At 36.0% G+C, this 16445-nt stretch overlaps 1 protein-coding gene across 1 annotated transcript; it reads left to right on the plus strand.

Moving 5' to 3' along the window:
• The first annotated feature begins 426 nt into the window (after window positions 1–426).
• LOC127098587 (FHA domain-containing protein PS1) lies at window positions 427–5080 on the plus strand. The gene is made up of 6 exons (XM_051037209.1): window positions 427–784; window positions 879–1021; window positions 1552–3906; window positions 4000–4132; window positions 4219–4475; window positions 4608–5080. Exons 1-6 carry the CDS (start codon window positions 523–525, stop codon window positions 4788–4790), a joined length of 3333 nt encoding a protein of 1110 aa, XP_050893166.1. The 5' UTR covers window positions 427–522; the 3' UTR covers window positions 4791–5080.
• The last annotated feature ends 11365 nt before the right edge of the window (window positions 5081–16445 follow it).

Consider the following 16445-nt stretch of genomic DNA (forward strand, 5'->3'; position numbering starts at 1 on the left):
GTGATGTCTCTCGTTTGTGTAAGTGTTTTTAAAGATTAGTGTGATAATCCCTAAATCTCACATGAACTTAATAACAAAAAAAAATCATATTAAAAAAATCATATGAGAATGATGAACTTAACACAAAAACCACAAATTTTAAAAACAGATAAGTAATCTTAAAAACAAATAAGTCATTATTCGATTCGTATTTTCTATAGTCCATGTCTATTTATTTTAAAAAATGTCAAATGAAATAATTACAATTACAAATATATAGTCAAACGACCGTTACTCATCATAATCATAACGTGTGTATTTCCAAAAAATACACACAATAATATTTCTTTTTGCAATTAATTTTTAAATTCAAAAACTTGTTAATAATAAAATTTTACGAGTACCTAAATAATTGAAAAACTCTTATTAAAGAAATAGCCGTTACCACAAACGTTGCATTTTCTAAACATCAAATACAAATTATCTCATCAAAACGAGCTTATTTCTTTCTGCTGCTTCTTCATCTTTCTCCTTCCTCCCTCGATGGCTTCAATTGCAGATTCAGATGAAAACCCTAATCAACAAGAAGAATCAATAATTCCAGTTTTGACAGTTTTCAAGAACAAATCAATCATCAAGAACATTTGCATCGTTCTCAACAACAGCGACGGCGATCACATCATTCTCATCGGTCGTCACCCTACCTGCAACATTGTTCTCACTCACCCTAGCATCAGCCGCTTCCACCTTCAGATTCGATTCACTCCCTCTTCTCGATCCATTTCCCTTCTAGACGTATCTTCCGGTATTTCTAATCTTCGCTTCTTTTTTTTTCATTTTCTTTCATTACTTTATTGTTTCTTGGAGTCTTAATGGTTTTTTATTGTTTGTGGTGACAGTGCACGGAACGTGGGTGAGTGGTAGAAAGCTCGAGCGTGGTGTGAGCGTTGAATTGAAGGGAGGTGATAGCTTTCGACTTGGGGTTTCCAGTAGGATTTACCTTCTTCGCTTTGTCTCCCAATTCGATGCAAATGCATTGAAGGTACCATTCTTATTTCAATTTTATGTTCATTTTGATGTATTACACTGTTTCTTTTATTTTCTATTTTACATTTTTGTTTCTTTTAATTGTTCATTTTGACTCTCTTTTTTCTTTTCTGCTCAATTCTGAGTGTAATTGGAATTTTGTGAGTTACTTGGGATAGGAGGATGATGAACTTTCCATCTTGATTGTTCATTTTTAATCTCTTTTTTTAATCAGTTTTGGGTTCAATTGGAATTTTGTGAGTTACACTTACTTAGGAGGTTTTAAAAAATGGTTGCGTGTGAATTAACCACAATTTGTTCTATAACTTCAAAATTGTGAATATCAGTATTGGTTGTTCGCGGGACTATTTTTTAGAACTTTTAGGATGATGAACTTAGGCTGATGATTTTTTTATTTGAAATAGATTTTAATTTTAGGAGGTGAATGTTTGGTTATTTATTCTGTGTTTGTGTTTGATTGTTAAGAAATGTTTAATGTATCTTTGATTGGTTTTTTCTTTTTATCGTTTGGCTTTTGGCATGCAGAACATTGGTTCTTTATATTGTGATGATGATGAAATTAAAAGCCAATTTAACGAAGAAACATTTGATGATGAGAATGACTCTTTTGGGACTGAAACATCATGTTGTGAAAATGAACTGGGTGAATCTCAAATCTGTTATCTATCTCCACCTTATGTACAATCGGTGGATGAAGCACAAAGAACACCAATAGTAGAAGCTTGTCCCGAAGTAGAGGTGATGGGAGAGACTAATTTGCTTTGCACATTGAAGGAATGTTTTAAACACACCTTATGTAAACCAGTTATGGGAGCAGACAAATTGCACCAACAATCTTCTGCAGCAAAGAAGTGGATTGATCCTGAAGCATCCCTTAATGAAAAAGGTGGCGCTGCAGTGGATGAGATACCTAAGGAATCTGATTTTGATGGTGCATTCAAAGATAGTGACAAGATTGAAGATATTTTAACTACAGTAGCAAATGTCTTCAATTCTGAGGTCATGCCTGATTCTGAATCTCACCAAACCAATACTGATGAGGAGGCTTCTGGGGAATCACTCTCTGATGGGGAAGGGTGCTCTCTGGATGAAATAGTTAAAAATATGGACCCTTCATCATCTAATGAAAATGGTCTGGCTGCTGTGAACGTAAAACCTAGAGAGCACAAATTAGAATTCTTCTTTGAAGAAAATGCCAGGCTTGACAATATTTTAACTAGTGTAGCAAGTCTTTTCATGTCTGAAAACAAGTCTTCACGAGTTGAGGAAGCAAATCCTGTAGCTAATTTTCAACAAAACAAGATTGTTGAAGAAGTTAATGTTGATTCGCTATCTGATGGAGAAGAGGAAAATAAATGTGACAAAGAGTTGCAGGCATACCAGAATTTTAAACCTAATGATGAAGGTAAGTCACTGGATGAAACAGTTGAAGATACCATGAAATCCTTTCAAACAGAGTCATTTAATCCTTCAGTAGCTCAGGAGGCTGATTTAGATATTACCGACAAGGAGAATGGAACCCCGCAATCTCTCGTTGCTGTGGCTGGATGCTTTGATTTGGACTATGAAAGCTGTGTAGAAGACTCAGCAGAGAGAAGTTCAACCTTTACTTGTGATAAGGCTGTGACTGAGCCTCAGAGTCAAACCAGGAAGAGTAGATTATTGAACACACCTATTGTTGACACTAAATTTGTAATGAGTAACTTGAAGGATATCAGTGTCATACGGAAACCTATGCAAAAGGATCTTTTCTCTGTCTCGGATGAAGAAGAAATGTTCACTCCAAGTAAGGAAAACCTAGAAGATAGTAAAAATTCCAAGTCACAGACGTCAAAGAATTTGTTGAAGGCTAGTTTTAGTCACAACTTCTATTCCGCGGAACGAAGTACAAGTTCCTTTTCAAACAAAGAAAACCTGACTCCAATAGAATCCCAACAATGGCAGTCTGAGAGAAAGCCTCTTGAGTGTCATGATAGTGCGGGGTTAAGAAAAAAGAGAGTGGAGCGGACACCCTTACAGTCGTTAATGAATTCTGGAGACAATCACAATTCGGCAAACTCCAGTCCTTTTTATAGTCCTTTTGCTGCAAAAGAGAACCTGACTCCAAGGGGAGCCCAACTATGGCAGTCAGAGAGAAAGCCTCTGGAGTGTCATAATACTGCAGGGTTAAGAAGAAAGAGAGTGGAGCGAACACCCTTACAGTTGCTAATGAATTCTGGAGATAATCACAATTCGGCAAACTCCAGTCCTTTTTATAGTCCTTTTGCTGAAAAAGAGAACTTGACTCCAAGGGGAGCCCAACAATGGCAGTCAGAGAGAAAGCCTCTGGAGTGTCATACTGCAGAGTTAAGAAAAAAGAGAGTGGAGCGAACACCCTTAAAGTCATTAATGAGTTCTGGAGGCAATCACAATTCGGCAAACTCAAGTCCTTTTTCTGCTGCAAAAGAGACACTAATGAGTTCTGGAGGCAATCACAATTCGGCAAACTCAAGTCTGTTTTCTGCTGCAAAAGAGACACTAATGAGTTCTGGAGGCTATCACAATTCGGAAAACACAAGTCCTTTTTCTGCTGCAGAAGAGACACTAACGAGTTCTGGAGGTAATCACATTTTGGCAAACTCAAGTCCTTTTTCTGCTGCAAAAGAGACACTAATGAGTTCTGGAGGCAATCCCAATTCGGCAAACTCAAGTCCTTTTTATAGTCCTTTTTCTGCTGCAAAAGCGATACCCTTGCAGTCACTAGGGAGTTCTGGAGGCAATTGCAATTTGGCAAACTCAAGTCCTTTTAATAATCCATTTTCTGCTGCAAAATCCATTCTTGGCGTCACTGCTAGAACCAGTAATTCGAGACATATTTCAGACAAGCACACTGAACCTTCTGTAAGGCCTATCATATATAATATCATTCTGATTGTGAATATCAATAGTTTATTTTTATATATGCATATTGCTTACATTCTGTTTCTTTTGCAGCCTATTAGTGAAGAACGAAAGAGAAGCTGGGATATGGTTGTAGACACTGCTTCTCTTCTGAATGAGGAGTCAAGAAAGGCTCTGCAGCTTCTACAGGGTCTCAAGGGGACTCGCTTAATGATCCCAGAATCAGGTATTAATAAGTATCATGTTTCATGTAACTTTGTTTGAATTGTTGATGTTTTTGAAGTGGTTCTCAATGACACATTGTTTTATCAGTCATAACAGAATTGGGCAGCATGAAGCAACGGATTGGAGTTTTTAGAAGGATTCCAGAGGAGGCTACTTTGGCCTTGGAATGGATTGAAGAATGCATAGGAAAGACAAAGTGGTGGATTCATATTCTTGACTGTGCTTTTCCTATTGTTGAAGATCAGATCCTTGACTGTGCTCTTCAATATAGAAGAAAAGATAATGCTGGACAACTTGTCCTTCTTAGTGATGATATCAACTTGAAAATCAAATCCATGGTGAAGGTATTTCTTCATAACCATGGCAAACCTTGCCAAGGCTGTTTTTTAGGCTTCAAAGTACCCAAGTTGGTATTCATCTTTTAGACAACTATTTTTCTTTCTATTTAACTTGTTTTAAAAAAAAAACTGCTGCAGGGATTGCTATGTGAGACAGTGGAGCAATTTCGTCGAAGTTTAGTGAACCCTTTCTCTGAGAGGTTTATGTGGCCTAACAGCTCTCCTAGAGGACTGACTTGGTCTTGCCAAGATGATGTGATTTTAAGGGAGAAATATTGCTGTTTCCCATTAAAGGCTGGTTTGAAGCTCTTTGTCATTTAAAAGTTTGTTTACTAGCAAGTAACGTCTTGGTTTGAAGCTCTTTGTCATTTAAAAGTTTGTTTACTAGCAAGTAACGTCTTAGTTTTCATTTTTTTAGTTACTATCAAAACTTGAATCTTTCAAGTTACAATTGACTGCTCACTAATTTGCTGGTTTCCTTGCCACTTAAAAATTTGCTTACTAGCAAATAATGTCTTAATTTTCATGAGTTACTCTCAAACTTGAATCTTTCAAGTTACAAACTTCAATGTTTTATTTTTTATGTTCAATGAAAATGATGTGTTGTTACATTTGCACATTCAATAAGAATGGTGATAGCCTACTACAATCAATATATTTTGCTACTTTTTGAAATAATTTAAAGAAAAATACAATCAGTAGCATGAACAATGACAATCCAACTTAGAGTTTTGGTATTTTTGTGGCTTTCTCTATCTTTCTCTAAACTTTATTCTCTCTCATCTAAATATTCATTTTAATTATTCATTTGTCCTCTAAAAACTAAGAAGGTATCCAAATAGTAAAGGTAATCTCGCTCAATGAATCAATAGACTTACCTGGGCTAAATCTTTTTGGTTATTAAGAAAAGCAGTTGGTAATTTCTTTTCCCACTCTTATATGTTCTCCTCGAATTTAGGTAAAAAGATAAAAATGTTTTTAAATTTTAAAGATTAGTCTCTGAATGTATGGTTTTCTCACTTTTTCAAAATTTAATTCAGAGGTGTATCTTTCTTTATATTTGTTTTAGGGCTAAATCGTTTTGGTTATCAAGAAAAGCATTTGGCAATTTCTTTTCCCACTATTATATGTTCTCCTAGACTCTTGGAAAAAAGGCAAAAATGTCTCCAAATTTCGGAGATGCATCTCCGAACGCACTGTTTCCTCATTTTTCCAAAATTTAATTCAGAGTGCATCTTCGTATTTGTTTTAGGCTTTGTTAGTAGATGCATCTCTGAAATAACCATTAATTTCAAATTCAAGGGGAAATACATCTGGTCCATTTTTCAAGCTTCTTTAAGGATAAACACTACTTCTACTTCAAGCATTCCAATCCCAACTAACTCCACTCATTCATCCTCAATACTTTTTTGAGTAAGTTTCTCATTTAACTTATTTTGAATGATGTTGTACGGTCGTTCCGTATGTATATTGACTGGACTCAGCACGATGACATTGACCTGACACCATACAACACTCACCAGGACACTGTTCCCTTCGACCTCGTTTCATTTTACTCTGGATAGTTGGCATGTGGGGCGAATCTGGTATGCATCTATCTGTCAGACCGATGCATGCGTCTGTTTGGATATGTGCAGATCATTCTGAGATGCCCCTTTGTGTATGATCCTAATAACATAGTTTGCAAACATCTTGATGACATATTGGCGGACTATGAGAGTCATTGGGTATTAGAGGAGTATCGGAGTATGTCAACCACAAGTTAGTGGTCTTATATGGACGGTTACATGACTTGGTCCTATAGTGTGTCACACCCTATAATGACACGGAATGCTCCTAGACGTCCACCAAAGCCTACTCATGAGGAGATCCTAGAGAATGAGCATGCCAGAGATGACCATGCGATTGACGTGTTGTCGATCTGTCAGAATATTATGCGGATTATGCGTATGAGGGCATAGAGTATGGATTGTTTGAGAGAAGTGACGATGATGCAGTTTCCCTAGCACGTTCCATTCTTACCGAGGCACAAAATGCCTTGGGTTACCGACAACAAAGGGGTAGTCAGGGGTTAGGATTAGGTATACATAGTAGATTAAGTTTTTATTTGTATTTTGGGTTATTTTTGTTTTTTTTTACCATACTTTGAGAACAATTTTTATAATATGATTGAATATTTTTTTAATTAATGCATTACCTTGTTCTACAATATTTGTGTCTATTAATGTTTGAATCAAATAATGAATATCTTATTCTAATTAAAATGACTTTAGATTCATGAAAAATATAAACTTAGGACAATGTGTATGCCAAGAAACATGCAGAGAAGATTTTGGAGATGCTTATGCGAATTCACCCCATAAATCTTTGCAGATGCATCTCCGAACTAAATTTTAGAAAAATGGGATTTGGTGCATTCAGATATGCATCTCCGAAAAAAACTGAGGGTAATTTTGTGTTTTCAGAGGTTCCATCCACACCATAAAGGTGGGAAAAGAAATTGCTAATTTTTTAAGGCAATTTCTTTTCCCACCCCTATGGTGTGGGTCACACCTCTGAAAACCCAAAAATTCCCTCAAGTTTTTTCAGAGATGCATCTCTAAACTCACCAAAGACCATTTTTGTCAAAATTTAGTCCGGAGATGCATCTGTGAAGATTTCTGTTGTTAATTTGCAGACACGTCTCCGAAAATACTCCTGAGTCCATTTAAACAACGCTTTCATTAAGATGGCTTATCAATTAACCATTCAGTAAAAAATTTGGAGATGCATCTCCGAAAATCTCAAGCGGGAAATTGAATATATGACCACCTTGCACGATCATCTCTTTCACACACCATACCTCCTTTATAACCCAAAACCCTTAAAAATATCATTTTCAATCAACATTTTGAATCCAAATCATCATTCTTGTGTTTTATCACATCAAAGGGAGCAAAAGAAGCTACAATTTAAGGTAAATTTCATTCATTTCATACCTTATTGCTTGATTTAATTTTTTTGTTGAGCTGAAAAAGTGAATGTTACATTCAAAGATGCATATCTGAATTCACATGCTATCTGTTTCGGAGATACAACTCCGAAGTTGTCTGTTACTGTGAATTTTTGTAACCATTTTTCTGTTTTAGTTTGTATTAGATATGGTTCACCCGGATATGTTTCTCAAAGTTGTTGTAAGTAATAATGTAAAATGAAATGAGGTAAATGACGAGGTTAAATCGGGTGCTAGACTGGTTGATGTTGAGTTAGATGTTGGTCAGCAAATTAGAAACGAGCAACTATTTACTACTCGTGAACATATGCTTGAATGGGTCCACATGGAGGCCAGGAAATTGGGGTTTGGTATTGTAATCAGAAGGTCAGATAGTGGTTCTAATAGAAGGCAATCATTTCTGACTGTGAGATACGAGAGAAGTGGCATGTATGTTCCATGGGCTCGGAAGTTAAAATGTGATGACACCGAATCGAGGAAATGTGAGTGTCCGTTTAAATTGTGCAGATACCATAAGGTGGATGATATATGGAAATTAAATGTGACTTCTGTTCTACATAATCATGCCTTGAAAAACGAGTTAGTATGTCATCCCATTGTATGTCGCTTTACTGGAGGAGAAAGAATTTTTTTTGGACATGTCTTTAATTAGGGTGGCGTCGAAAAACATACTTGCAGATTTGAAACGGAAAAAACCTAAGTGTTTCAAATACCAAGTAGGTATACATTGTGTGTTATCAAAACAACATGGTGATAAGAGGTCCAAGAACGGAAATGCAACAAATTTTGAAGCTTTTGGATGATAACCACTATGTTTCAAGGTACATAGTTTGTGAGGTAAAGTCATTATTCGTGACATATCCTGGACTCATCTCGAAAGTATCAAGTTGTTTAACGCATTTCCCACTGTCCTCATAATTGATTCAACGTATAGACCAACAAGTATAGGCTTCCTCTTCTGGAAATTATTGGTGTTACTTCTACGGATAAGACTTTTTCAGTGGGATTTGCATTTTTGGAATACGAAAAAGAGGTCAATGTTACATGGTCCTTGGAAATGTTCAAGACTTTGGTGAAGGGCCAAGAAAACTTGTTGAATGTAATTGTCACCGATCGAGACACCACATTAATGAATTCAGTTTCAAATATGTTTCCTACATCCTACGCATTACTTTGTTGATATCACATAACAAAAAATGTGAGAAGTCGACTCAAACCGGCGGTAGGGGCCAAAAAAATCAAGGGTGAAGACGAAAAAATGGCCAAACCTAGTGTGGTGTTGGAAAAGATAATGGATGCATGAAATGGTATATTAAATTTATCCACATGAGACTTGTATGATGCATCTGTAATGCATTTTAAGAGTGTGTGTGTGTGTGTGTGTGTGTGGTGTGTGTGTGTGTGTGTGTGTGTGTGTCAGATATCCATATTTCTTGAAATATATTAAGAGTAATATTCTAGACCAAGTCAAGGAGAAGATTGTTTGTACCTGGACTAACCAAATTAGACACATCGCCAATACAACAACTAACAAAGTTGAATCTGCTAACTCAACACTGAAGAAATGGTTGGGTGATAGTAAGGGTTATTTTTGTAGAGAGTGGGATGTCGTGAACCAAACTCTCCAAAACCAACATAATGAAATACAAAAAGCCTTTTGGTCGGAGCATTACAGTGTTAGAACACATATTCGAAGAAAACACTCTCTATTTAAAGTTGGTTGGTAACGTATCTCAGGCGGGATTGAATTTCATTTTTCACGAAGTGAGGCGAGCAGAGCAGACAAGTTTGGATAGTTAGAAGTGTGGATATACACTTAGGAAGACTTATGGTATTCCATGTGCTTGTATCATTTCAAAAAACATGAAGCTTGATGCCCCGATACGTATGGATGAAGTGTGCAAACATTGGAAAAGGCTTCAGTTTGATGATGATGGTGTGGTGAAGGATGATAAAACAGGTATAACTATCATGACCGAGTGGGAAATAATCTGAGCTATATTTTCTAAAGCTGATGAAAACATGAAATTTCATATCAAATAGCAGCTTAGGAAGATTTCCTATCCTGAAACCATAGATTTCAAACCTTATTCGGAACCGATTAAAACCACGGAAGCCCCTAAAAAGGTCAAAATGACACAAGTGACAATACAACGAAGTGGTCTCCTTCGTACTTTGAACATGTTGATTCATATTTCCCAGATTCTCCAACACCGAAATCTCAAAAAAGTGTCTACATGGATGCTCGCATTAGCAAACCACATCTTTCACCGTCGAAACCAAAAACCATCTTCATCAAAGAAATGTCGATTTTCATACACAAACATATTGAGTGGATTTTAAATGTTAAGGGTGATGGCAATTACGGTTATAGGGTCATATCAGGATTGCTCGGTAGAGGAGAGGAGAATCATTTTCTTGTTCACCAACAAATTTTGAAAAAGTTGACGTCGCATAGAGAATTCTACACATTTATGGGGAAAAAAAGAACATTTTAATGTAATTCACTATGCTCTTATTTCTTGTGTTAGTGGTCCTGTATCAGAGTCAAAATGGATGTGCTTCCCTGAAATGGGTCATCTTATAGAAAATGAATATAACAGAGTGTGTATCTATCTAACAAGATATGGTTTCTCATAGACAGTTTTCCCGCTTCAAAGTGGCCCACCTAAAAATCCTTTGGGAACATCATATGTATTGGGTGGCTTTTAAAATATCTACATTTTGTTGAGTTTTATTTTAAACTGGGGTATCCTATACAAAGCACATCATTGGAGTTGATGACGCATTCTATAAAAGAGGCGAAAACTTGGCCGGATCACTTTCTGGAAAGGATGGAAGAGTTCACTAAATTGAGCAAGCTTGAAAGAGGTTCAAATAAGGAAAAATTGAAGGAGGAACCAATAGTAGATTTATGTGGTGGCACATCTTTTGAGGCATTTTAGATTGCAATCGATATACTTTTTGAATGTATTATCGTAAACGATGTAATCTTGATATGATTTAATACATAAGTAATATATATTCAACAATAATGCTATTATGTCAATTGTTTCAGTTCACAAATTTTATGGTTTGCATTTTTTGGTTTTAGCATACACAGCTTCTGGTTTGAATCTAGTTTAGGGTAAATTCTGGATATGCATATCGAATAAACCTCATACATATTTTAAAAAACCATCATGAAACTTTTCGGATATGCATATTCATAAACACCCTTTTTCGTAAAAAAATCAGGATTTAACCGAAGATGCATCTCTTAAAAGTGACTTGATGCCATGATAAGGTTTCTAAGGTCCAAAGTGACCCAATACTTGTATAACTAGGGTATATCTCAACCCATGTTTTCTACACACAACAACTAGAGAATGAATGCATATCCCCATCTTGACAACAAAGGGAAGATATAGTTCACCAACTTTGAAATGAAGACAGGTGAAGATTTACAGGTCATGTAGAGTACATTTTACCGTTACACATCAAAAGGTCTGATTGAAGTGGATGCGAATATTGAAAGATTCGTCGATGATATTATTAATATATTGCAATGTTTTGAACTACTCGTGCATAACGATATCTAATGTTAAATTTATGTTAACAACTATTTATGTAATGTTGAGTGTTTTAATTTAATTTCAAGTTGATTTTGTTTCTAGATCTTGCTCATATTGTCTCTATTTCTTTTTTGAATATGGGTTACTTTCAAATATGCATCTCCGAAATATATCAAGAAACATTCAGAGATGCAACTCCAAACAAAAATAATGTAAAATTGGGGTGTCTCGCTCATTGGCGTTCAATTCTATGGGAGATGGATGCGTCCGAAGATGCGTCTCCAAAAATTTGGGACATTTTTTACTTTTCGCCAAGGGTGGGAAGAGAAATTGCCTCTTTTGAATTCGGTATTATTAGGAGAATTCAGTGCATATGAAAAACCATTACTTTGTATTGTATGATAGTATAGCTTGTATTATATGATGGAAAATTTTGTAGGAACCATGCACATGCTTAGAAGGAGTGTGCATGGTGACATGATCATCACTCTCACAGTTCTATATTCATGCATTCATGCACCCATGCACTTGACACTATATATAAATAAGTGAAATGTATCGTGTAGATTAAGTCATTCAAGCAATATGTTAAATAAAATTCACAAAACTTATTAGGTACCAAAGACAATAATTATACTACTCCAACTGGAATTTTTTTTTTGATGTTCTATTTGGTTAAAAAATAGTTATAGTTAACCTTTAAAACATTTTATATACATATTGTATAATTAAACATAATATTAAATCTATTTTGAGATATTGGATTGAACTTTAGTACGGTTGAAGGGTAGCTTCTTGGTTCGACAATCCGACAAGATCATTAGCATGTCGTCGAAGTCCATTTACATGTTGTAGTTGAAGTATGCTAGGACTGTTAGCATGTCGAATTGGGCTTGTTTGTTATGCCCAATTGTTTAAATTGACTTGCTCTCTAAGTTAGCTTGTTTAATGGGTTTGTGTGTAAAAGCCCATTAATTTAGTGTGTTAGTTTTCTTATAAATAGCATACTAGTCTCTCATCATTGTATAACGTATATCCTAATTAGGCTGAGAGATGTTATTTGTTATTATGTAACATTTGTAGTCGTGTTTCAAAGAGAAACTAAAGAATATCAGTTTATAATCAACTTGTTGTGTTCTTCTTGCTTCCCTTTTTTCTACCCTTGTGGGTTTCTTACCGATCAATAAGCCGATTATACTTTGTTAATCCGGTATCATTTTCATAAAAAATTGGTGCAGTGAGCATGGAGAAGATGCCGTAAACAAAGTATGAGATTGAAAAGTTCATCGGAGTGAACGGTTTCGGTCTGTGGCGCTTGAAGATGAAAGCCATATTGGTTCAACAAGGTTGTTTAGAAGCGTTGAAGGGAGCCGAATCCATGGACATTGTGTTAACAGACAAAGAAAAAATGACTATGGTAGATAAAGCCCACAACACCATCTTATTGAGCCTTGGTGATAAGGTTCTTCGACGAGTTTCGAAGGAGACGACGGTGTTGGGGTTATGGGTGAATCTCGAAAATTTGTACATGATGAAATCGTTGGTTAATCGCCTCTACCTGAAGCAAGCTTTGTATTCATTCAAGATGAGTAACGACAAAGTTCTGGCTGAGCAGTTGGATATGTTCCACAAGTTGATTCTTGATCTTGAAAATATCGATGTCAAGATCGAGGATGAAGATCAAGCAATGTTGTTGTTATGTGTTTTACCCATATTACATGCTCAATTCAAAGAAAATATCTTGTATGGAAGAGAATCTCTGACCTTTGAAGAAGTACAATCAGCCTTGTATTTTAAGGATTTGAATGAACAAAATGAGCATAAGCCATCTTCGACTAGTGAAGGCTTGTCGGTTAAGGAAAAATTCACAAAGAGAGACAAAAAGTTCGACAAATGGAAGGGTAAATGTCAGCAGAAGTCTTATAGTGGTGATGCATCTGGTATTCGATGTTATCAATGTAACAAAGGGGTCATACAATAAAAGTGTGCCCTGAACTCCTGAAAGATCATGGAGGTAAGGATAATGGAAACACAACCATTGTTCAAGATGATTTTGAATCATCTGATGTTCTTCTAGTTTCAAGTGGCGACTCAAGTAAAGAGTGGATTATGGATTCAGGTTGCACTTGGCACATGACTCCAAACAACGACTTGTTTGAGGAACTATATGATCAAGATGGTGGATCTGTATGGCTTTGAAACAATAAAGATTGGATTTCAGGTGTTGGATTTGTGAGATTCAAGCTCCATCATGGGTGAATAAGGTTGTTGATTGAAGTCAGGTATGTACCTGATTTAAAGAGAAATTTGATTTCTCTTGGTGAATTCAACAAAAAAGGATATGTTTTCCAAGGAGAGAAAAGTATTCTAAAAGTCATGAAGGGGTCGAAGGAAGTCTTAAGAGGCGTGAAGAAACAAGGCTTGTATACCCTTGAGGATGAAGTTGTTAGTGGTTCTACATATGTTGCATCCACGAAACCTTTGTCGAAGATAAAAAAAAATTGGCACAAGAGATTGGGCCATGTCAGTGAAAGGGATCTGGTCGAATTAGGGAAAAATCTACTTAGTGGAGACAAAGTCGAAAAGCTGAAGTTTTGTCAACCCTGTGTACTTGGAAAATCTTGCAGAGTAAAGTTCAATAAAGGCAAACAAAGAACACATGGATCCCTTAATTACATCCATGTTGATCTTTGGGGGTCTGCAAGGTGTCCATCACATTCAGGGGCAAGGTATTTTATATCCATAGTTGATGATTATTCTAGAAATTTATGGGTATTCATCTAGAAAACTAAGGATGAGACTTTTGAGAACTTCAAAAGTTGGAAGACTCTGGTCGAAAATCATACTAGCATAAAGGTCAAGAGGTTGAGAACCGACTATGGCCTTGAATTTTGCAATGAGGCATTCTACAGTTTTTGTGCAGCCTCTGGTATTACGAGGCACAAAAGTAATGTAGGTAATCCCTCGCAAAATGGTTTGGCTTAAAGGTTTAATCAAACCATTTTGGAAAGAGTTAGATGCATGTTGACTAGTGTTAGGTTAAAGAAGGTGTTTTAGGAAGAGGTTGTTTCGAAACCAACATATATGACAAACAGATGTCTTTCTACTATGTTAAATATGAAAACACCTGAAGAAGTTTGGTCAGGACACCCACCAGATCTCGACAAACTTAGAGTATTTTGCTGCATAGCATATGCTCATATAAGAAAGACAAGGTCGAACCTAGAGCTCTAAGATGCATGTTCATGGGATACCCTTAAGGAGTCAAAGCTTATAGGCTATGGTGCCTAGATCCATGTCACATGAGGTGTATCACTAGTCGATATGTAGTTTTCAATGAAGTTGAGATGACTTTCAAGAAAACTGATGATGTTAGTCGAAGTGAACAGATATTTGAAGAAGAGTTGGAACATGAAGAGATTCCTATTGAGGTGGATCATGTTGATGTTGAATTGTGTATCCCAGATCAAGTCGAATAAGAAGCACAAGATGCTGAAGATATTAAGGAAGTTGAGGAAACTATTGATGACTACATGTTGGCAAGAGATAGGCAGAGAAGAGTCATCAAGCCACCTCAAAGACTTGGGTATGGAGATATCATAGCTTATGCCTTAATCTTTGCAAGTGAGGTTCTAGATGAAGAACCTAGATACTATAAGGAAGTTATAAGGAGTCAAAATAAGACTGAATGGCTGAAGGCCATGGATGAAGAGATGAAGTCTCTTCATGATAACCACACTTGGGAACTGATCAAGAAAACTGGTGCATCCAATTTAGTAAGATGTAAATGGATTCTAAGGTACATAAATTGGTCTCTGAACAGAGTCCTGATTTATGGTGGAGCATATGGTGAGAATAGTAAAGCAGAAATCGAAGGGTATGTCGACTTTGATTATACAGGTTATATGGATTCCAGAAAACCTATTTCTGGATATATGTTTACTATGTTTGGCACATAAATCAGTTGGAAAGTAACACTTTATAAGGTTGTCTCCTTATCAACCACTGAAGCGGAATATATCGCCCTCAATTAAGCTGTGAAAGAAACATTGTGGCTTAAAGGTTTTGCTAAGGAGCTGAAGCTTCAAGGTTGAGTTATCACTATTAAATCTGATAGTTAAAGTGCTATACACTTGTCAAAGAATTCATCCTATCATGAGTGAACCAAGCACATCGATGTGAGGTTGGATTTCTCATAGGGGTAATCAAGCATGGAGAAGTCTAAGTGCCTAAGGTTTCGACATATCATGATGTTGCTGATATGATCACCAGGAGATTACCAAGTTATAAGTTTTTCCACTGTATGCAGTTGATAAAGCTGCATGAAGAAAGCCAGTTTGTTCCCTTAATGTTATAGAGCTTGTTCCAAGGTGGATATTTGTGAGATATTGGATCAAACTCTAGTACAGTCGAAGGGTAGCTTATTAGTTCGACAATACGACAAGATCATTAGCATGTCGCCGAAGTCTATTTATATGTTGTAGTTGAAGTATGCTAGGATTGTTAGCATATCAAATTAGGCATATTTGTTATGCCCAATTGTTTAAATTGGCTTGTTCTCTAAGTTAGCTTGTGTAATGAGCATGTGTGTAAAATCCCATTAGTTTAGTGTGTTAGTTTTCTTATAAATAACATACTAGTATCTCATCATTGTATAATGAAAATCCTAATTAGGGTGAGAGAGGTTATTTTCTATTATGTAACACTTGTAATATTGTTTCATAGAGAAAGTAAAGAAGAGCGGTTTATAACCTACTTGTTGTGTTCTTCTTGCTTCCTTTTTTTACCCTTGTGGGTTTCTTGCCGGTCAAGAAACGGATTATGCTTTGTTATTCCGGTATTGTTTTCACAACATATATTCAACGCGTATATTAAAATTTTGGCGGTAGACCACAAATGGAAAAATATGAGTGAATAAAGATAGAGAGTAAAAGTGGAATCGACAGAGGAAGTGAATGGAGGAATGTGGAATGGAAACGGTAGAGGAAGAGAATGGAAGAAAGAGCAAGATATTCATTTTTTAAATATAAAACTTGAGTTTTTCTACGTGTGCATTTAAAACATATTTATTTTGTATTTGAATCATCTTTCAATTGTTAATACCATATATAAGAGTGGTTATGACAAAAAGTACTATAATTTTATCATGACTTATTGATTGCTTGGTAAACGAATGTGAATTGCGTGAATATGTGAAAATTTATTTGTGCTCGTTAACATTAATAATTAGTTGTGTTTCGCTAAGGAACCAAAAATGTTTGGTAAAATGATGGAATAAAGTCTTGATGCGATGAAGTGGATCTCCAATGCGACGGTGCAGGGGTGGATCTGCAAGGTTATCAATCCAACACCTAAGTTAGTAAGATAATAAAGAGTAGAATGAGTTATGAATTAGAGAGAGAATGCCTTAAATCTCACATGTGATGCGTT

Source organism: Lathyrus oleraceus, chromosome 6 (genome assembly GCF_024323335.1).
Source record: "Lathyrus oleraceus cultivar Zhongwan6 chromosome 6, CAAS_Psat_ZW6_1.0, whole genome shotgun sequence".
NCBI classification, from domain to species: Eukaryota; Viridiplantae; Streptophyta; class Magnoliopsida; order Fabales; family Fabaceae; genus Lathyrus; species Lathyrus oleraceus.

Bases quoted from the DNA above. Each gene is read 5' to 3' on its own strand.
- LOC127098587 (XM_051037209.1), top strand. From the start codon at position 523: ATGGCTTCAATTGCAGATTCAGATGAAAACCCTAATCAACAAGAAGAA. The intron at 1,022-1,551 runs GTACCATTCTTA...TTTGGCATGCAG, and splicing joins TCGATGCAAATGCATTGAAG to AACATTGGTTCTTTATATTG. The intron at 4,476-4,607 runs GTATTTCTTCAT...AAACTGCTGCAG, and splicing joins AAATCAAATCCATGGTGAAG to GGATTGCTATGTGAGACAGT.